This window comes from Scyliorhinus torazame, chromosome 13 (assembly GCF_047496885.1).
Source record: "Scyliorhinus torazame isolate Kashiwa2021f chromosome 13, sScyTor2.1, whole genome shotgun sequence".
NCBI classification, from domain to species: domain Eukaryota; kingdom Metazoa; phylum Chordata; class Chondrichthyes; order Carcharhiniformes; family Scyliorhinidae; genus Scyliorhinus; species Scyliorhinus torazame.
In genome coordinates this window covers 168,784,626-168,807,652 of record NC_092719.1, presented here as the reverse complement: position 1 = coordinate 168,807,652, position 23,027 = coordinate 168,784,626, and the positions used below count along the sequence as shown (strand labels likewise).

The following is a 23,027-nucleotide window of genomic DNA, read 5'->3' as shown; positions in this document are numbered from 1 at the left end:
ACTTTATTTTTTACATACTGAGTGAATGTTTAATGGATTTAATGGCTGCAGATAGGGAAAGCAGCCAAAGGAGCCCCATCCTGGGGAAGACCCCCAACCTGAGCCCCTCCAGCCTAGCATAAGTTCCCCTGACTTCCACCTCCCAGGAAGAACCATCTTGGCACCCTGGTGGCAATTGTTGGGAGAGTGCTTACAACTTAGCCACTCCTCAGGCTGTAAGATGCCAGGTTGGCAATGCCAAGAGGTAGGGCCTGAAGGGAGAGACTGGGAGGGGGGGGGTCTGAAGATGAGGATCTTGGGGGGGGTGACGTGGGGTAATGAGGGGGAGTCCTGAAGGGGGGATTCTGCGGGGAGAGGCCTTGCCAGCGATTAGGGTGGAGTGATGCCCTGCCTATGATCTGGAGCGGGGGGCTGCGGTTTGCTGCAGCAACTAACTGAAATTGGAGCGCTCTTAAAAAAAGCCATGGAATGGCATGTCAGAGTCACTCCTTGCAGCAGTGGGAACCACTCCGGTTTCACTACTGGCGGGAGCACTTTGACCCCAGAAAGAGAATCCCGCCCTATATGTAAACAAAGTACGCTGGTACAATTTTGCCAGTTGTATCAGTGCAATCTGGGAGAAATTGACTGGACCAATGTAAATGATAGTAAATTGAGTTTTTGCATTCCTTAATATTGGTTCAAGCATAATTTTGCCAATAGCTGGACCTGACCATGAAAATGACCACAGCCCCAGATTGACATTATGACTAAGGCCAGTTCAGTCAATAAGTTTTTAAACAGTAATCTATTCATTCCATTTCTGATTTCATACACCCACTTGAAACTCTGTCATCCATCCCATACATCCTTTTGTTAGAAATTAAAGTTTGGTAGTACAGAATTTTGAGTACTGCTGAAAAAAAAAGAGACATCTTTACATGAAAAATGCATTTCAAGGGCCCAATAATGCAAACCGACAGTGAAATTTTACATCGTGAAAATAGAGTATATGTGTAGGGGGTAAAAAAAAACGTTTTAAAAATAACCATTTAGTGGTGCTGGGAATGGGGTACCAATGCTGTGTCTCCAAACAGATTAAAATTCTAGCATTCTATCAGGAAGTAACTAATCCGGCTTCCTTGGTACACAACCTTCCATTTCCACTGCTTCAGGCCAATTTCCGTATTTGTTCTTCGCTTTGTCATTCTTCATGACCTGTTAACAAAAGTGCATTTTTAATGACAATACTGTCTACATTCTATTTTCTATGTTTCGACCTATGTTTCTATATTCATGGGCACAGTTCTGCCGTTCAGGGTCAGAACCCCTATTATGAACAGACAAAAGCAAATACACGCTTGTCTTCCTTCAATGTTTCAGGGCAGTCTTCTGATGGAGGACCCTTTCAAACGGACTCAGCCCAGGAGCCTCAGTGAAGGAGAATCTGTGCAGAAACTGTGCCTCTTTTTCATGGCACTAGCTGTCATATTCTGTAAGCAAAGAGTTTGAACATCCCAAAGTTTCCCTAAAAAGCTATGGAGGGAAGGTAAGTAAGGGGGTGGGTGGGGGGGTGAGGGGGTAGGATAAGTAAGTTAAGTGAGTGAGTTCAGGTTAGGTCGGAGGGAGTCTGGGGGGAGGGGGTGGGGTTGGGACTAGTTAGGTTGGGTCGGGGGCAGGAAGGGGGTACTCAGTGTGAGTGATTTGGGGGTCAGGGTGGTTACCAAGGTGTTAGATCAGGTTATAATCTATCTAACATCCCTGCACACGTAAGTCAGAACCATCCAAAGTCAACAACTCTAACTTCGGGTTGCAGACTTTTCCAGAGAATCCTGGAGAGCAGGAGAATTGCCCATTAAGTTCAAACCTCCCGACTAATTCCCACGGAGTCATTGTATTGACTTTCTTGTAGCACATGTTGGTTGACAAGTCTAGCCTCTGACCAAATGAGACCAGAAGACCTGGCCCAGAGTGTTTTTTTTTGATTTGAGTGTAGGCAGTCTCAGTAACATTGGTGGTATACTCCACTTTATTTGGGCCTGAACAGCTTTTGTTTGATCTATGCACATTCACAAAATGTACAAACAACAGCAGGTATTCAATCGTATCAACATTTCAGGAGACAATTTACAAAATGCCCCAATCCCACAATGAATCTGAGACTGTGTATCCAGACTCCGACTGAATTCACACGTGCATTGTTTTTCATTGTTATCTGTGAAGTTCTTCTGTTCTGTTCTCTGTTGAACAGACAGCCAGAAACAGTTCACCATCTGGACAGCAATAGTGGCATCTAAAGATGGGAAGTTGCATCGGATCCGCACTTGAGAATAGCAATGAATAGGCTGGATATTGGCTTCCTTGGAACAGTGGGCTGGATTCTCCGATGCCGGAATCGCAGCCGGCGCCGGGCAGACAATCCATTTTCCCATATGGAATCTGGACCGGTGCCGGTTCCCCGATTCTCTGGGCCCCAAAAAGCGGCATACTCGGAGAGTGCACCGCGCCACATATCGCCTACCTGCGGCCATTGCTGGAGGCCCATGCCGCCATTCTCCACCCCTGACCGGCTGAAGTCCCGACAGCGTGGATCTAACATGGTCCTGCCGGTCGGGATACTAGCGTGGCGGCTGCGGACTCAGTCCGCGGCCACCCTGGTCGGGGATGGGCTGATCGGAGGGCAGGGGGGCCTTATAGGGGACTGGGCAATGTTTGGGTGGTCCGAGTCGAGCGGTCGATCGGGGGCACTATGTTTAAGGTCCAGCTCCACAGTCTGACTCTGCCATGGAGCACGGCCTGGCTGCTGGAGGCCACAGCCGTGCACATGCGTGGCCTCTGACCTGGAAGTGCGGGGGCCCGTATCTGCAGCAAAAGCTGCTAATTTTACAATGGTTCACTGCTAGCCCTCAGCAGGGCTATGAATATATGGCCCTTTCACGCCAGTTTTTCTTAGCCAAAAAGCCGCGTAGCGATAAGTATGAGCCATAATGTCGGCAAAGGTGAAATTGTCCATTTTGTCAGGAAGAATGAAAAAGAAGCATATTATCTAAATGGTGAGAGATTGCAGAGCTCTGAGATATAGAGGGATCTGGGTGTACAAGTGAATGAATCACAAAAGGCTAGTATGCAGGTACAGCAAGTAATTAGGAAAGCTAATAGAATGTTATTGATTATCATGAGGGGAATTAAAGATACAAGTAGGGAGGTTATTCTTCAGTTGTACAGGACACTGGCGAGACTACATCTGAAGTACTGTGATGAATGTAAGAAATTGTCATATTTTAGACAATCTTTGAGGTAATGTTATTAAAACCTGAGCTAGGATGCAAATAGATAGTGGGCGGAATTCTCCATTGCCAGTCGGCTCGCTACCGCTGCTGGCAAGGAGGGAGAATTTAGCGCTCAGCCAAATCTCCATTCACTGCAGTGGGACCAGAGAAACCTGCCAGCGTGAAGTAACGGAGAATCAAAGTCAGAATGTTTGCCAAAGCTGTGATTAAGGGGTCATAAAAAGCGAGGTATTCATGGATTTTAATGGATAACTGGGGCATGGTTAATCTAAGAGGGGTATTGAAATGAAAAATGAAAATCGCTTGTTGTCACAAGTAGGCTTCAAATGAAGTTACTGTGAAAAGCCCCTAGTCGCCACATTCCGGTGCCTGTTCGGGGAGGCTGGTACGGGAATTGAACCGTGCTGCTGGCCTGCCTTGGGCTGCTTTCAAAGCCAGCGATTTAGCTCTGTGCTAAACCAGCCCCATTGTGTTTGGTCTTGGCTAAACAGTTCATGGGACATCTTGTGGTAGGAGACAGAAGAATACCTTATGCTTTGGCTACAGATGGTATAATTAAGGGGAGGAGCCAGGGCTGTCTGAAAAGTTAGTTCTTCCTCGGATTTTAATCTGAACAGAGGTATTCAGTTTTGGACCTGAAAGAATCAGAGAATCATAGAATTTACAGTGCAGAAGGAGGCCATTCGGCCCATTAAGTCTGCAACAGACCTTGGAAAAATCACCCTACCTTAGCACACACCTCCACCCTATCCCCGTAACCCAGTAATCCCATCGAACCTTTTTGGATACCAAAGGCAATTTAACATGGCCAATCCACCTAACATGTACATCTTTGGACTGGGGGAGGAAACCAGAGCACCCGGAGGAAACCCTCGCAGACACGGGGAGAATGTGCATACTCCGCACAGACAGTGACCCAAGCTGGGAATCGAACCTGGGACCCTGGAGCTGTGAAGCAACTGTGCTAATCACTGTGCTACCGTGCTGTGTGCTACGTGAGAGGTTCTCTCTCAAAAGATTCTGCACAGAGAAAAGCAAGTAAAAATCTGGTTGTTATCTTTATTCATGAGTGACATTTGAACTATATTGTCTGCATAATTGGAATATAGAAGCAGGTTTAGGAAGTTAAAGTTTCTTTTTTATTCAAGAACTGTTGTAACTGTAAAACGATTTCTCTGTTGTTAATGTAGTTAATTTTGTTTAAATTAAAGTTTGTTTTAACATAAAAGATACCCGTGGGTCAGTGTTATTGTTCCAGTGCTGCAGTAACATTTCCTCACAGTTTTACAAATTTCAAATAGTTGGGTTTTCGTCCGGGATCCGTACAGTACTTATACAGTATTGGCCTCCTTACTCAAGTAAAAATGTAAATTTGTTAGCAGTTCAGGGAAGGGATTATTTTAAATCAGTTTTTACGGGATGTGGACTTCGCTGGCTAGGCCAGCATTTGTTGCCCATCCCTAATTGCTCTGGTGAAGGTGGTAGTGAGCTGCCTTCTTGAACCACTGCAGTCCATGTGGTGTAGGTACATCTACTGTGCTATTAGGGAGGGAGTTCCAGGATTTTTGCCCAGCGGCAGTGAAGGAACGGTGATATATTTCTAAGTCAGGATGGTCAGTGACTTGGGAGGGGAACTTCCAGGTGATGGTGTTCCCATGTATCTTCTGCCCTTGACCTTCTACATGGTAATGGCCGTGGATTTGGAAGACTAACACCCGGGATGGGTGGGTTGTCTTATGAGGAATGTTTGGACAGGTTAGACTTGTATTCACTGGAGTCTTGAAGCATAAGAGGTGAATTGATTGAAACTTTTAAGATTCTGAGGGAAATTGACTGGGTGGATGTGGAGAGCATGTTTCCTCTTGTGGTAAATCGAGAACCAGGGGGTCGCTGTTTAAAAATAAGAGATTTAAAAGAGATGAGGAGAATGTTTTCCTCCGAGAGGGTAATGAGGCTTTGGAACTCTCTTCATGAAAAGGCAGTGGCAGAAATCTCTGAATATTTTTAAGGCATAGCTAGACAGATTTGCGATAAACAAGGGATGGAAGGTTATTGGGGCTGGGCAAAAGATTACAATCAGATCAGCCATGATCTTATTGAGTGATGGAGCCGGCTCGAGGGGCTGAGTGGCCTACTCGAGCTCCTAATTTGGATGTTGGCATGTTCTGATGTTCACCAAAACGTGAGTATATTCATCAAGATGTCTGCAAACTAGTTATATAGTTAATGCACATTACACCAATTGGCGGCATGGTGGCACAGTGGTTAGCACTGCTGCCTCACACTGCTGGGACCCATGTTCAATTCTGGCCTTGGGTGACTGTCTATGTGGAGTTTGCACTTTCTCCCTGTGTCTGCGTGGATTTCCCCCGGATGCTCTGGTTTCCTCCCACAGTCCAAAGAGGTGCAGGTTAGGTGGATTGGCCATGCCAAATTGCCCCTGAAGTGTCCAAAAGGTTGGGTGGTGTTACTGGGTTACGAGGATAGGGTGGAGGCGTGGGCTTCAGTAGGGTATGCTTTCCAAGGGCCGGTGCAGACCTGATGGGCCGAATGCCTTCTTCTGCACTGTAAATGCTATGATTCTACAAAACTATAAAACAAAAAAGAGTGGCTAAGGTAAATATTGGTCCTTTAGAGGATGAGAAGGGAGATTTAATAATGGGAGATGAGGAAATGGCTGAGGAACTGAACAGGTTTTTTGGGTCGGTCTTCACAGTGGAAGGCACAAATAGCATGCCAGTGACTGATGGAAATGAGGCTATGACAGGTGCAGACCTTGAGAGGATTGTTATCACTAAGGAGGTAGTGACGGGCAAACTAATGGGGCTAAAAGTAGACAAGTCTCCTAGCCCTGATGAAATGCATCCCAGAGTGCTAAAAGAGATGGCTAGGGAAATTGCAAATGCACTAGTGATAATTTATCAAAATTCACTAGACTCTGGGGTGGTCCCGGCGGATTGGAAATTAGCAAACGTGACACCACTGTTTAAAAAAGGAGGTAGGCAGAAAGCGGGTAATTATAGGCCAGTGAGCTTAACTTTGGTAATAGGGAAGATGCTGGAATCTATCATCAAGGAAGAAATAGCGAGGCATCTGGATGGAGATTGTCCCATTGGGCAGACGCAGCACGGGTTCATAAAGGGCAGGTCATGCTAACTAATTTAGTGGAATTTTTTGAGGACAATACCAGTGCGGTAGATAACGGGGAGCCAATGGATGTGGTATATCTGGATTTCCAGAAAGCCTTTGACAAGGTGCCATACAAAAGGTTGTGCATAAGATAAAGATGCATGGCATTAAGGGGAAAGTAGTAGCATAGATAGAGGATTGGTTAATTAATAGAAAGCAAAGAGTGGGGATTAATGGGTGTTTCTCTGGTTGGCAATCAGTAGCTAGTGGTGTCCCTCAGGGATCAGTGTTGGGCCCACAATTGCTCACAATTTACACAGATGATTTGGAGTTGGGGACCAAGGGCAATGTGTCCAAGTTTGCAGACGGCACTAAGATGAGTGGTAAAGCAAAAAGTGCAGAGGATACTGGAAGTCTGCAGAGGGATTTGGATAGGCTAAATGAATGGGCTAGGGTCTGGCAGATGGAATACAATGTTGACAAATGTGAGGTTATCCATTTTGGTAGGAATAACAGCAAAAGGGATTATTATTTAAATGATAAAAAATATTAAAACATGCTGCTGTGCAGAGAGACCTGGGTGTGCTAGTGCATGAGTTGCAAAAGTTGGTTTACAGGTGCAACAGGTGATTAAGAAGGCGAATGGAATTTTGTCCTTCATTGCTAGAGGGATGGAGTTTAAGACTAGGGAGGTTATGCTGCAATTGTATAAGGTATTAGTGAGGCCACACCTGGAGTATTGTGTTCAGCTTTGATCTCCTTACTTGAGAAAGGACGCACTGGCACTGGAGGGTGTGCAGAGGAGATTCACTAGGTTAATCCCAGAGCTGAAGGGGTTGGATTACGAGGAGAGGTTAAGTAGACTGGGACTGTACTCGTTGGAATTTAGAAGGATGAGGGGGGGCATCTTATAGAAACATATAAAATTATGAAGGGAATAGATAGGATAGATGCGGGCAGGTTGTTTCCACTGGCGGGTGAAAGCAGAACTAGGGGGCATAGCCTCAAAATAAGGGGAAGTAGATTTAGGACTGAGTTTAGGAGGAACTTCTTCACCCAAAGGGTTGTGAATCTATGGAATTCCTTGCCCAGTGAAGCAGTAGAGGCGCCTTCATTAAATGTTTTTAAGATAAAGATAGATAGTTTTTTGAAGAATAAAGGGATTAAGGGTTCTGGTGTTCGGGCCGGAAAGTGGAGCTGAGTCCACAAAAGATCAGCCATGATCTCATTGAATGGCGGAGCAGGCTCGAGGGGCCAGATGGCCTACTCCTACTCCTAGTTCTTATGTTCTTATTCTATCTTTTGGAACTATGGATTCAAATGTAACCCAAATTGTGATTCAAAAGTGAGAAAGCAAAACTATTCTCAAACGCAACTCAAAAAAGGCCAAATAACGGCAGTGAAAAGTCCAGAAGGTAAAGATTCTCTGAAGGAACGAAAAAAACAATGTAAAACATGACAGAAAGTAGAGAACAACAACAGGAAAGGAGAAAAAAGGAGCAAAAGAGGAAAATCTAAGGAAACAGTGAAAAGACACTGAGAAGGATTCTCCGGTCTCCGACGTCGAAATCACGGGGTGGCGCCACTTTTGCGATGCTCTGCCCCCTCCAAAGTGGGGTACTCTAGGAGCACGCCGCACGCCGTATGGATGGCCTCGGGGCATTACCTGAGGCCCTTCCCCGATGGGCCGAGTTCCTGACGGTGTCACAGTCAAGGGGAAGCCGATCCGCGGGCAGGGGGGACTTTGGCGGGGGATGGGGATACTGGTGGGGGGTGGTCCGGGGTTGGTGAGCCTGGCCGAAGGGGGTCACTATTTGGCAGGCTGGGTCCGCGCGCGGCCGGCGCCATGTAGCACGGCGCGGCCGCTGCAGGCTGCCGCCGTGTGCATGCGCGGTCACGGACCCGGCAATTCTCCGGCTGTATCCGCAGCTAGAGCCGGGCGCTATACACTGATGCCTGCTGCTCCCCCCCCCCCCCCCCCCCCCCCCCCCGAACCAGATGGAGGATCGGTGGCCGTTTTGCGCCTGTTTGTTTTGGTCGTAAAACTCATTGGAATGGGCTCATTGGAATGGAGAAAAGTTAAGATACAAATGTGGCTTTGGCCAATGCTGAGCTGGGAATTAAATATTCCCAGTTGTAACATTTTCAGGAGACAAAGAAAAAAACTGGGAGGAGGGATGATGATGTTAAAATAAAATAGTATAAAATAATAATATAAAATAATATTATTAGAAAATAATAAAAGACATGATTGCAAGCATAGTAAAGATGTCTATATTAATGCCAATACATAGCATTTTTCAGATATAACTTTTGATACAACTTGCATTTGCAAATTAGGAACCCAACTCCTGTTTCATACACCACTGCAAGATTAGTTTGCTCTACACTCAGTAAAACCAGGCCTACATGTGGACTAATGGACAGCCCTTAAAATAGCAACGGTAGATGACAATCAATAGAGCCTTAAAAATATACTGAACCGAACATGGAGCTGGGAGGTGGACCCCACATTCAAAAGATGCAGGCCACTGGCGGCCAGACCTCTCCAACCTGCCCCCTTTTCTCTCCCATAAAATCCATAGAATCCCTACAGCACAAAAGGGGGCCATTTGGCCCATCAAGTTTGCACCAATCCTCTGAAAGAGCACCCTACTTAAGCCCAATCTCCCGCCCTATCCCCATAACCCCACCTAACCTACAAACCTTTTGACAATAAGGGGCAATTTCAGCATGGCCAATCCACCTAACCTGCACATCTTTACCCAGACATTACTTCCATATTAAACCACTGCTTCCCCTCACGCCCCTCATACCCCACCCCCACATGCACCCACTTCCTGACTTATCTGAAGACAACACCAGCAATGGCCTGATCTCCAATCCTGCTTACCTCGCAAGCTGTCTGTTACTCTTTGTGGCTGACTGGCTGGATGGAAGTAAGGCCCACGGCCCAATATTCGGGCATCTCAGGCCACACCATTCAGGCAGGAACTTTGTTCCCTGTACCCACATGAGGCCAAAAGTGGGCAGGTCTGAATTTCCCAGTAGTAAAAACATTCCCAATGAATCTATGCTACTTTAATTTTGCTCTGCTTCATGAAACTTCATAAAAAGTGCCAAGTTTGATGATGAGCAGAACTGTTGAACATCACCAGTACACAACCATCAGCACTCAAATTATGAACATACTGTTTCTTCATAAATTATCAGCATTCAATCCACCAGTATATAAATCAATCCCATACCAGCCTCCCCGAACAGGCACCGGAATATGGTGACTAGGGGCTTGTCACAGTAACTTCATTGAAGCCTCCTTGTGACAATAAGCGATTATTATTATTACTATTATTGTATACAAACCATCACTACTCAAATATTGGATTAGATTAATTAATTTGGGTTGGAGTGCTATTGTGTTCATACCTGTTCAAAGGGGCTTTTCTCCTTAATGGGTTTTGCTCCAACAAAAATCCAGTTGTCCCGAAAATTCACAGAATGAATGAAAGAGCTTCCTAGCTCGCTAATAAGTGTTCTTGCTTCATCAGTCATCCTAAAAAAGTGAAAGAACTATACTAATAATCTTTAATTTATATTTGCTTCAACCACACTTTTTTTTTCTTAAAAAAAGGCAGGCTAAACCACAAAACCTATGAAGATTTGTTATAAATTAGAAAAGCCCAGGTGACACTTCGGATCAGCGCAGTGCCCTTTGACTTGTGAACCTATGTTTTAATACAGCTGGGAGGTGTAGCTCCCTGCATGGCTGGATAGGGATTGTCAAAATGAGTTTGGATAGTTGAGGTATTTGGTATGACGTGTGATGAAGTTGAGTTTGCGGTACAAATTGATATAGAATTGATCATTCCTTCAATTAACTGGAGGAGTTTTATCTCATTCAAAACTGCCTTGGCATGTAACTTACCTACATGTTCATAAAAAGCACTTGTTGTTCTGCACAACAACTGTAATTTATCTCAATGACTCAAATACAAATATTGTCAACTTGCTTTTGAGTGAGATCTATGAAGATTTAAGTTACTTATATGTTTGCATTATTTAATTTGATTCCTAGATGCTGGCATCTACACGTCATTTACCCTTTTGAATTTGGCTCCCATATCTTAGTAGCAGGTGCATAAATTAATTATAAAAAACTGTCTTTGTAAACCACATTTTGGGGTAAGGAAATCTAATGTAAGCAGGGAAAGTTGGCACATAGATGATTCTACTGACATCCAAATTAAAAGAGTGCCAATGTAAAAGCAACTAGAACTTCACCTTCAGATTTAATGATTTTCTCCTTTTCCTCTTCAACTGCTGGTGCTTAGCTTTGCAGGGTGTGTCTGCAGGTCAGGCCTTAAAGCTTGCATCTTTTGCACGGAGATTTGCACTGCAGATCTGCAGGCTAGCTAAATAGTATGACTTTTAGACAAGGGTTTCATCAGCACTTTGAAGTTTCCATCCATTGTTCGGAAAAAAACATTCTTCCCTTCCTGTCCTGACAATAGTACTAAAGTGATGGAACATGGTGTAATCTGCTGGTGGCAAAGTGGCCGCAGGCAAAGGCATTAATAAGTTAGCAATGGTTTTCATCGTAATCATGTTTTCATTATTTCGGCATCTCTCGCACTATCCTCCAACGCTGCTACCTCACCTATCAGTTTTGTGTGCCAATATTCTGGAGCAAGTTACCAGCCAGTATGATAGCCAGCTGATGACCATTAAGCATGCATGCTGTTCAACTGTGCTTTAAATGTGCTGAAGCATGTGCTTAATTCAAATTAGTAGCTAACTGTCCCAGCTGGTAACCTCCCTTGGAGCATTGGAACAGACACAGACAGATGGAGATGCAGCAGTGTTGGACGGGTGGCTTAGAAGTAGAAGTCCCAGTGGAGTGGAAGCAGCATAAGGCAACAGATCCACTATATTTTATTATGAAAGGATTTCCTGTAGGTAAAGAAAAAAGTGGAAAAAAACCTGGAAAAACTTTGTTGCATTGGGTTTTGTTATAAATGGTTCCCACTGTATTGATTAATTAAATGCTTAATGTTCAATGCATGAGTTTGCGTTATTTACCCCAAATTCCTTCACATGATGATTCCACAATAAAACAAATTCGAAATGGATCACATGATGTGGACGTGTATAGATTGACATACCTTAAGAGGCTTGTCACTGTAATGTCACAATGATGTGACTTGTGCATGAGTGGTAAATTTGTCATTTCGCTGGCTGACCAAACATATACCGAACTGTTTGAAAGGCACTTTTTAAAGACAAGAAAAGACACTGAATAACACTGGCTGCCGCAAGACACCTGACATCTGGTATTGCCAGTTGATGAGCTTCTGAACATTCCAATGTGGTATTGCAATTCAAACTTTGCAATTTGAACTGAGACAAAAACAAACTGCTTCAAAATGCAAGGCCACATTCCAAAGTGAAGGTGAAAAAGCAAATCTTCAGACCAAACAAATCTCACCATTATCTAAGGAAGTGACATTAAAATGCAAAGCGGGGGATATTGAAACAATGGCTGCTACAGACACGCACACTCAGAACCTCTTGGAAATATACAATGGCTGAAGCATAATAGACAAGACTGCAGCTACAGCAGGAAGATTGCAAGTGACATAAGTAGTGTCACGACAGTTTTCAGCAGAGGAAACAGAATGGAAAACTGCGCTCCCTCCTTCTTTCTCTTTTGGAAAAAGTGTGTGTCATCCAGTTTGAGAAATCGGCTATCGGAAACCTTCCAGCAAACAGAGGTCTCATAATAATTGCAAATTTATCCACATCTATCCGCATCCGCGAAAGCAGCTGACTAAAGTAGGCTGCAAGATTTAATAAGCTATGCTTCAAAGGCAAGCAGAGGACACTTAAAAAAACAATATATTATTTAAACTGTTTTTATTGGACTCTAACTTCCCTTCCTGTAGTGTGTATGTGCGTGTGTATGTGTGACGTCACCTTTTTGTATGTGTGTGTGTGTGTGTGTGTGATGTCGCATTCTTGTATGTGTGTGTGTTTGTGACGTCGCCTTCTTGTATGTGTGTGTATGTGTGACATCGCCTTCTTGTATGTGCATGTATGTGCGTGTGTGTGACGTCGCCTTCTTGTATGTGTGTGCGTGTGTATGTGTGACGTTGCCTTCGTGTATGTGTGTATGTGTGACATCGTCTTCTTGTATGTGTGTGTGTGTGTGTGTATGTGTGACGTTGCCTTCGTGTATGTGTGTATGTGTGACATCGTCTTCTTGTATGTGTGTGCATGTGCGACATTGCCCTCTTGTATGTGTGTGTGTGTGTATGTGTGACATCGCCTTCTTGTATGTGTGTGTGTGTGTGTGTATGTGTGACGTCGCCTTCTTGTATGCGTGTGTGTGTGTATGTGTGACGTCGCCTTCTTGTATGTGTGTGTGTGTATGTGTGACGTCGCCTTCTTGTATGTGTGTGTGTACGCATGTGTATGTGTGACGTTGCGTTTTTATTCTTTTTCTCCAGTTTAGTTTTTAACAAAATTTGCTAATTCATTAACTCAAGAAACCCTTTGTTTGATTGGCTCCTTATTGCTCACTGCATAAACAATTAAATACATTTGGATTCGGAAAAGGCATATCCTCGAAAAAAATCAATTAAAAACCTTTGTCGTAACCCGCTGAAGAGGCTGAATAGTGGGGAGCCAGTTCACTCCTCCGCTGATTTTTAATAACCCATGCTCAAGTCATGCGTGTACTTACTTTGTTGCTGGATCATCAAAAGAAGCAAGTAAAAAAATAGTGCCAGGTTTCACAGAAAGTAAGAAATCCACCAGCAACTTAATATCTGAAAGAGAGGAAATTAGAATTCTCTTACTTTTACTAATTTAATTTTCTTTTGATGTGTGGATTTGTTCCTTGGTGTGCATCCACAGATAATGGCCCAACAACTTCCAAGGAGTGGCAATCACAGTTGGATTGCCACTACCTTCCTTTTCTCTATCTTTGTTGGGCACTGCACATTCCTTGCCCGATTTCAAGACATGGGCTGGGAGAGAAAGGTGCAGTGTAACGGATTCTCAAGGCCTTCCAGTCGAGGGCATCGGAGTCAGAGGAAAGGGAGTTATGCCCTATTTTTCACAGCACAGCTGCCGTAAAGCAGGTAAGTTTAAAGGTCTGGCATTTTGAGAAGCCAGGGAGCAGGTAAGTGTGTACGTTAGGTGGATATATTTGGGCGGGGCGGGGGGGAGGGGGGGGGGGGGGGGGAGGTGGTCATTATGGGCTAATGTTGTTCAGTCTGTGGGGGAGTATGGGTGAATAGTTGGGGAGGAGTTGGGAATGTAGTCAGTGTCGTGTTGGGTGTTCCGATACACAAATGAACCAACACGGTTGTGGATGGTACAACTCTGTTTTATTGTTCTGTACAATAATAACTATTAACTTCTGGCTGTGGTTCGTACTTCACCAGCTAACCTGTGGACCCAGCCCTAGCACTATCTTAGTGAGGCACTCAGCACATGGTGTATGTCTGAGTGGCATGCTGTGAGCTCTGTGCTCTGAGCTATCTCCTGGTAGAATGAGCGGGAACTGTGGTGTTCCCTGTTTTATAGTGCGTGCGCTCTCACTGGTGATTGGCTGCGATGTTGTGTGTGTGTTGGTTGGTCCAACTACCTGTCCATCAGTGTGTGTGTGTGATTGCACCATGATATGTTAATGTGGATATCATGACATCCCCCCTTTTCACAAGACTATGTGCCGACATGCTAATAAATATTGGTGTGTACTGAGTGCATCTGAGTATGTGTGTGCAATATTTACAACATGTACATGAGGCTAAACTATATACAGAGGAAGGTGTCAGGTGCAACAGAGCAACGAGGTTGTACCACGAACAAAACAAGTGCAACCAGCAAACATCGAAAGAGAACTTCTGGAACGACAAGAAAGAAACACGTTAACAGTATTGCAAAACAATTCAGGGAGTCCAATGTGCAAACAGGCTCATAAGTCCAGTCTATCAGGTGAGCGCCGAATGCGGGTTGACCGCCTCAAGGGTGGGTCAGGATCCACCGGCTGAGGAATGGGCCTGGCCACGGGCGAGAGAGGAATAGGCAGAGTGGCAGGAAGCTCAACAAAGTCGACATCAGGGACAACAGGAGGACGTGGCACCGGTGCATGATCACGTAGCGAGCACGGAAGCAGCCGAAGGGCCCGCCGATTACGCCAGCGAATGGCAGGCGAACCAGGAACGAGCGGGGAGCCACGCGGCGGAGAACCTCGGCGGTTGCCGACCAGCCACCCTCCGGTAGGTGTATGCGGACATTGTCTCCAGGCACCAGGGCAGGAAGATCAGTTGCCTGAGCGTCATGTGCCACCTTCTGCTGAGCACGCTGCTGTTGCATCCTTTGCAGTACCAGAGCATGGTCGGGTTTAGGAACATGAATGGACGGCACAGTGGTCCTGAGGGTGCAACCCATCAACAGCTGGGCTGGCGAGAGGCCCGTGGACAGTGGGGCCGAGCGATAGGCCAGCAGGGCTAAACAGAAGTCAGATCCGGCATCAGCAGCCTTGCAGAGGAGCCGCTTCACGATATGGACGCCCTTTTCCGCCTTGCCATTGGACTGGGGATGCAAAGGGCTGGACGTCACATGTGTGAAGTCGTATGAAGCGGCAAAAGAAGACCATTCTTGGCTCGCAAAACAGGGCCCGTTGTTAGACATGACGGTGAGCGGAATCCCATGGCGAGCAAAGATTTCTTTCCATGCTCTGATGACAGCTGATGATGTCAAGTCGTGCAGGCGTATGACCTCCGGATAATTTGAAAAATAGTTAATTATAGTGACGTAGTCCCTGCCGAGCACATGAAAGAGTTCCACACCCACCTTTGCCCAGGGGGACGTGACCAACTCATGGGGCTGAAGCGTCTCAGAGGGTTGCGCCGGCTGAAACCTTTGGCAGGTGGGGCAGTTGAGCACCATGTTAGCGATGTTGTTTGCTGATGCCCGGCCAGTACACAGCTTCTCGGGCCCTCCGCCTGCACGTTTCAACTCCGAGATGGCCTTCGTGCAGCTGTTCAAGGACAAGCTTGTGCATGCTGTGTGTGATCACAATCCGGTCCAACTTTAGGAGGACACCATCAACGAAGGCCAAGTCGTCCCGGACATTGTAGAATTGTGGGCACTGCCCCTTGAGCCACCCTTCCATCATATGGCGCATCACACGTTGTAGAAGGGGGTCAGCCGCAGTCTCACGGCGAATGTGGGCCAGACGTGCATCAGTAGCCGGAAGATTGGCCGATGTGAAGGCTACTTGTGCGTCGACCAGACAGACGAACCCCCCCGATTCGGGCGGTGTGCTCACTGCTCTGGACAGGGCATCCGCGATGATGAGGTCTTTTCCCAGGGTGTAGACCAGTTGGAAGTCGTACCTCCGGAGCTTGAGCAGGATGCGCTGGAGGCGAGGGGTCATATTGTTGAGGTCCTTCTGAATGATGGCGACCAGGGGGCGATGGTCGGTCTCCACAGTGAACCACGGAAGACCATACACATAATCGTGGAATTTGTCAATGCCGGTCAACAAACCCAGGCACTCCTTTTCAATATGCGCATAGCGCTGTTCTGTGGGGGTCATGGCCCGCGAGGCATAGGTGACCGGGGCCTATGATGCAGTGTTGTCCCGTTGCAGGAATACCGCTCCAATGCCGGACTGGCTTGCATCAGTCGAGATCTTTGTGTCCCGAGTGGTGTCGAAGAACGCCAATACTGGGGCGGTGGTGAGCTTGATCTTGAGCTCCTCCCCTTCCTTCTGGCGGGTGAGCAGCCACTGGAATTCCGTTGTCTTCTTGATCAGGTGGCGAAGGGCCGTTGTGTGCGAGGCAAGGTTGGGAATAAACTTCCCCAGGAAGTTGACCATCCCAAGAAAGCGTAACACTGCTGGCTGCGGCATGGCTGCAGTAGCTGCCACTTTGTCGGCATCCGGCCGCACTCCTGACCGGGATATGTGGTCCCCCAGAAACTTTAGCTCAGTTTGGCCAAAAGAGCACTTGGCTCGGTTGAGGCGCAGGCCCTGATCTCGTATCCGTGCAAAGACACGCTGGAGACGACTGATGTGCTCCTGTGGTTTGGTGGACCAGATGATGACGTCGTCAACATAGACTCGTACGTACCCTTTCGATGCCCTCCATCATCTGTTCCATGATGCAATGAAACACCTTGGATGCCGAGATGATGCCAAACGGCATCCTATTGTAGCAGTATCTGCCAAAGGGAGTGTTGAAAGTGCACAGCTTCCTGCTGGACTGATCCAGTTGAATCTGCCAAAAACCCTTTGAGGCATCAAGCTTGGTGAAAATTTTAGCCCGGGCCATTTCGTTCGTGATCTCTTCCCGTTTGTGTATGGGGTAATGTTCCCTCATGATGTTGTTGTTCAGGTCTTTCGGGTCGATGCAGATCCGGAGCTCGCCAGAGGGCTTTTTTACGCACACCATGGAGCTGACCCGTGGCGTTGGCTCCGTGACCCGGGAAAGCACTCCTTGGTCCTGCAGCTGCTGCTTGAGGCGGTCCTTGAGTGGTGCTGGGACTCTACGAGGTGCGTGAATGACCGGAGTGGCATCCGGTTTAAGCCGTATTCTGTAAGTGTAGGGCAGTGTGCCCATGCCCTCGAAAACCTCCTGGTTGTGGGCGAGGAGCGAGTGGAGCTGCGCCCTAAAGTCTGCATCCGGGAAATCGGACGTGCCTTCTGGAGACAAAGTGAGTATCCGCTGAACGAGGTGGAGGATCTTGCACGCCTGTGCGCCTAACAGAGAGTCCTTCGAGGATCCAACTATCTCAAAAGACAGTGTGGCTGTATGTGAATTGTGTGCAACCTCGAGCTGGCAGGACCCCATGGCCGGGATAACGTTTCCGTTATAATCAGCCAGCTGACAGTGGGATGGCAGAATCGGTGGTTTAACCTTCAAGGTGTGGAAGGCTGACCATGCAATGAGATTGGCGGACGCACCAGAGTCTAAACGGAATGTGATTGGTGATCGGTTGACCATTAGGGTGGCACACCATTCATCGCCCGGATTAATGCTGTGCACTGGCATCGGCTGGTGGGTCCGACTTGGGGACATCCGGCTCTTGTTTATTACCGCAACGCGGAAGAGTTCCCGGTCGTCGGTATCACCGGTCAGCACGTCGTCAGGATATGACTCGGTGTATGGGGGCTGAATGGCCCGCACGTCCCTGCGAGGCTGGCAGAATTGCGGAGAGTTGGCAGGTTGAGCTGCTCGACAGCAGGCAGCGTAGTGGCCCATCCTGCCACAGAGGAGGCATTGTCGCGCTTTGGCTGGACATTGCCGCTTTAAGTGTGCGGATCCACAGTTGCCGTACGTCGTGACGTCATGGCATTCGTTGCGCCACTGCGCATGCGCGGTGCGGTCTTGCGTAGAGCGCGCCTGCGTGTCCCGTCCCTCTGCGTCGACGTCCCCTCTTTTGGGGCGTACAAGCATGGGAGGCCTTGGAAAACGCGCGAAACGGCCGCCATCGTCCGGGCTGGGAGTAACTCGATCGACTGGACCCGCTCGGGCTCGTAGGACCCCTGCCGTGCCGATTCTGCTGCCTGGAATTGGGAGTATCGGCTGGTCATGTTTTTGTGGAGGACGCAGGTCTCGATGGCGGTGGCTAGGGTGAGGCGCTTTATTTTGAGGAGCTGCTGGCGTAGGGTGTCCGAGGTGACCCCAAAAACTATCTGATCCCGAATCATGGAGTCGGAGGTGGCTTCATAGCCGCAGGATTGCGCGAGGATACGGAGATGTGTCAAATACGATTGAAAAGGCTCAACCTTACCCTGCAGGCGCTGCTGGAAGAGGTACCTCTCGAAGCTCTCATTAACCTCCACATTGAAGTGTTCCTTAAATTTTAGCAGGACCGTCTTGTACTTCGCTTTGTCCTCGCCTTCCGCGAATGCCAGGGAGTTGTAGATTTGGATGGCGTGTTGCCCCGCCGTGGAGAGGAGGAGGGCGATCTTCCTGGTGTCCGTTGCATTCTCCCTGTCTGTGGCTTCCAGGAAGAGCTGGAAGCGCTGTTTAAACAGCTTCCAGTTGACGCCAAGATTTTCAGCGATCCGGAGCGGCTGCGGTGGGCTGATGGTTTCCATGGCGCAGGTTGGCGGGTTTCTGAAGAGGTGCAGGTAGGTCTCACTGTTGCTGGCGAGTTTCCAGTCCTGGTATCATGTTGTGTTGGGTGTCCCGATACACAAATGAACCAACACGGTTGTGGATGGTACAACTCTGTTTTATTATTCTGTACAATAATAACTATTAACTTCTGGCTGTGGTTCGTACTTCACCAGCTAACCTGTGGACCCAGCCCTAGCACTATCTTGGTGAGGCACTCAGCACATGGTGTATGTCTGAGTGGCACGCTGTGAGCTCTGTGCTCTGAGCTATCTCCTGGTAGAATGAGCGGGAATTGTGGTGTTCCCTGTTTTATAGTGCGTGTGCTCTCACTGGTGATTGGCTGCGATGATGTGTGTGTGTTGGTTGGTCCAACTACCTGTCCATCAGTGTGTGTGTGTGATTGCACCATGATATGTTAATGTGGATATCATGACAGTCAGGGGGTGTGGGGAGTAGACAAGAGGACAGGGTCGTAGTTGGTGGGAGGAGAGGGTAGTTGTGGGGGTCCATTGGGGGCCGGGGAGGGGGAGATCAATAATATAGTTACCTAGGAGATAGAAGTGGTATTAATTCATCCAAATTTTCCAGGGTAACTATTCCGATAAGACAATTGGAACCATCCAAAGGCTCTGATTTCATTAAGAGCATTGGATGGTTCCCAGTGCAGGGTAATTACCGATTGGAAGTTTGAACTTCCCAAGCAATTCCTGTGCAGTCCTTGCAGGGAGACGTTTGGGACATTTTGGTGTATTACCAGGGCCTGGGAGAGGAGGCTGCAGATAATGCCAGGCGCCAGCCACAGGCTGTGTGTTTTAAATGAAAATTCTCATTATCCAATCTGAGCTGTCAGTGCCTCAGACCTGACAGACCAGCTTAAAAACAATCAGAAGTGGCGAGTTCCGATCTTTTTAAATCTGTACTGTCAGTGTCAATTTCACTGAGTTTCCTGAAGGTCGGAAGCAGTTGAGTGGGTCCAATTTTTAAAAAATGTCTGCCAGAAAATCAAAACTGCCTGAAGGTCAACAACAGCACACAGACTGTCAGGAGAATGTTCTTGCTTTGAAAATAGTAAGTGAAGTCCCTGCAATTTTACAACCTATTAGGTGCTGTGAGGGGAGATTGGATGGGAACATAGGAAAAATATGGGGGGAAGGCTTCAGAGGAGGTGGGGAAGTGGTGGGGGAGATTGGAGGGAAGTTTAGAGGGGGGGTTGGATGGAAGGTTGGAGGGGACTTGGTGGGAGGTTGGCGGGGGTGCTGAGCGGGGAGGATGAGGGGGTTTCAGGGGGTGCTGAGAGGGGAGGATGAGGGGGTTTCAGGGGAGGTTACCTACAGACCGAACTGTTCTGTAAACACAGTGATTTCTTCGTAACTGAAGGACCATCAATAATAGATGAAGCGAGTTATAGAACTAAATTGTGGCTTTAATACACTGAGATGTGTGCCTGCCTGCTGCTGATCGCTCACTGGGGGCAGGGCCACAGATCAGCCAACTATATACAAAGCCCGAGGGGCAGAGTCACAGGCGGAGCCAACAAAAGCAACAACAACAGTAAGTAACAATGGAACAAACAATAACAGTGAATATATATATACACAGCAGTGAGTAACAGTGGAACGTGGTTCACCACATTCACCCCCTGTTTAAAAAAAAAGTCCAGCGGGGGTGAAGTGGACTCACAGATTGAGTTTGACAGGAGCTTTAACCTTCCGCCGTGATCGCCTCAGTCCCGGCTGTGGTTTGGGCACGGGTGTCGAGACCTTCGACTCCGGGAGCATGTCATCTTCTTCTTCATCCCAATAAGCCGACGGAGAGGGAGATGGTGTAGGGGCGGGGGTGGTGGTAATGGTCACTGGGAAGGCTGACGGTGCCAAGTCCCGAGGCAGCCGAGTGGTGGTGATGGTGGTAGATGGTGTAGGGGTAGGCGTGTTGGTGATAGTCGCTGGGGAACCTGTGGGTGCCAAGTCCCTGAGGGAGACTGTGTCCTGCCGTCCGTCATGATGTGCCACGTAGGCTTACTGTGGGTTTGCATGGAAGAGCAGAATCCTCTCGACCAGGGGATCTGACTTATGGCTCCTCGCATGCTTCTGGAGGAGGACGGGCCCTGGAATTGTCAGCCAGGACGGGAGCGAGACCCCTGAGGTGGACTTCCTAGGGAAGACAAACAAACGTTTGAGAGGGGTCTCGTTGGTGGCAGTACACAGAAGCGATCGGATGGAGTGGAGCGCATCGGGAAGGACCTCCAGCCAGCTGGAGACTGGGAGACGTCTAGACCGTAGGGCAAGAAGGATGGCCTTCCAGACCGTCGCGTTCTCCCTCTCCACCTGTCCGTTTCCCCAGGGGTTGTAGCTGGTCGTCCTGCTTGAGGCGATGTCCTTGCTAAGCAGGAACTGACGCAGCTCATCACTCATAAAAGAGGAGCCCCAATCACTATGGAAATAGGTGGGGAAACTGAACAAGGTTTTGGGCGAGGCGTTTTCAGAACCCCAAAATGTATCATGGGGTTCAACCAACCTCTCCCTTTAATGTACTTGTTGCTTTTCCGAGCACACGGCTTTTTCCCTAGGTGTGGGATTACAATTATTGACACGTGGGTTTTTAAACACAAAACACTGTTTATTCCGTGAACTCAACTTAACATCTGAAATAAACATTAGATCTCTTAACACCCCTTACTTCAAAGATAACTCAGGAAATATTGCAACAGTAAATAACTCCTTAAAATGTTCCTTCAAACTTCCAAGAGACATAACACCTTAAAACAGTATCACATCAGGTTAAAGGATATATATATTTCCTGTAGAATGGCAGAGATATATTAGCTTGGTTGCCTTCAGCTCCAGCAAAACGGCCGGGCACTTTTTAGCTGCTCTCAGCAAAAACAGCCAGGCACTTTTCAAACTGAAACTAAAAACCTGTAAAATGGCTGAACTGAGCTGAGCTCCACCCACTCTATGACATCACTGTTTTCTTAAAGGTACATTGCTTAAACATCCAGTTCTTAAAGGCACTCTCGCATGACACTGTGCAGAGTCTTGATGACGGTGGCAGAGGTCATGTCAGGGCATGGGGTGGCAAAGGGAAAATGGGAGTACTCGTCAACGATGTTGAGGAAGTACACGTTACGGTCAGTGGAGGGGAGGGGCCCTTTGAAATCGATACTGAGGCATTCAAAGGGCGGGAGGCCTTCACCAGGTGAGCTCTGTCTGGCCGATAGAAGTGCGGTTTACACTCCGCGCAGACCTGGCAGTGCCTGGTCATGGTCCTGACCTCCTCGGTAGAGTAAAGCAGATTGTGGGCCTTGATGAAATGGAGGAGCCGGGTGACCCCGGGTGACAGAGGTCAGTCCACTTGTGCACTGGCACATGTACCGTGGGATAGGGCATCTGGAGGCTCATTGAGTTTCCCAGGCCGATACAAGATGTCGTAGTTATAGGTGGAGAGTTCGATCCTCCACCTCAAGATCTTGTCGTTCTTGATCTCCCGCTGTGTGTTATACCACAGTATAACTGTGTTCACACCACAGTAACCATTTTCCTTTTAAAAAAAAATCTATTTTATTACAAACATGTATCAGAATAGGGTACAGCCAATAAACACCCCGGGAAAAATACTTCCCAACAATCAACTATTAAGTCTGTACAGATTTTTCCCATTTTCCCCCCTCCCCCCACCTCCCTGCGACGAACAACTCCTCAAATACGGTCACAAAATCCCTCACCTCTTCTCAAACCCCCTGAAGAGCCCCTTAACTCATGTTTTATCTTCTCTAATCGCAGGAAGTCATACAGGTCACCCAACCAAGCCGCTACCTCCGGTGGCGATGCCGACCGCCACTCCAGTAAAATTTGCCGCTGTGCAATCAGAGAGGCAAAGGCCAAGACATCGTCCTTCCTCCTCCTCCATGAGCTCCGGATTCTCTGAAACCCCAAATATCACCATCAAAGGGTCCGGGTCCAACACTTTCTCCACTATCATGGCTATGACCGCGGACACTCGCGCCCAGAATCTTCCCAATTTTTCACAACCCCAAAACATGTGCGTGTGATTCGCTGGCCCCCGCCCACACCTCTCACACTCACCTGCTACCCTCTGAAAGAACCCACTCAATCTCGCCCGAGTCATATGCACCCTGTGCACCACCTTAAACTGTATCAGGCTCATCCTTGCACAGGAGGTGGCCCCGTTTACCCTACACAGTGCCCCACTCCATACTCCCAATTGATCTCCCCTCCCAACTCTGCTTCCCATTTCTCCTTGATCTTCACCACCCGCTCGCCTCCCTGCTCCCCCAGCCACTTGTATATATCCCCAATTCTTCCCTCCTCTTCCACATCCGGACGCAGCAGTCGCTCCAGTAGGGTGTATCCAGGCAACCTAGGGAACCCCTCCAGACCTTTCACGCAAAGTCCCTAACCTGCAGATACCTGAACTCACTCCCCCTCGGCAGTTCTACCCTCTCCCTTAGCTCCTCCAGACTGGTGAACTC

At 47.8% G+C, this 23,027-nt stretch overlaps 1 protein-coding gene across 3 annotated transcripts in view; it reads right to left on the bottom strand.

The window, feature by feature from the left end:
- Positions 1 to 759: 759 nt before the first annotated feature.
- LOC140388354 (protein FAM3C-like) overlaps positions 760 to 23,027 on the bottom strand; it is a 91,851-nt gene continuing 69,583 nt past the window's right edge. For all 3 annotated transcript variants that reach the window (XM_072472376.1, XM_072472377.1, XM_072472378.1), the window contains 3 exons: positions 13,141 to 13,225; positions 9,825 to 9,951; positions 760 to 1,197 (listed from right to left, as the gene is read on the bottom strand). In XM_072472376.1, coding sequence (XP_072328477.1) covers positions 1,108 to 1,197; positions 9,825 to 9,951; positions 13,141 to 13,225 — 302 coding nt within the window. In that variant the 3' untranslated portion in view covers positions 760 to 1,107. The remainder of the gene's footprint in view (positions 1,198 to 9,824; positions 9,952 to 13,140; positions 13,226 to 23,027) is intronic.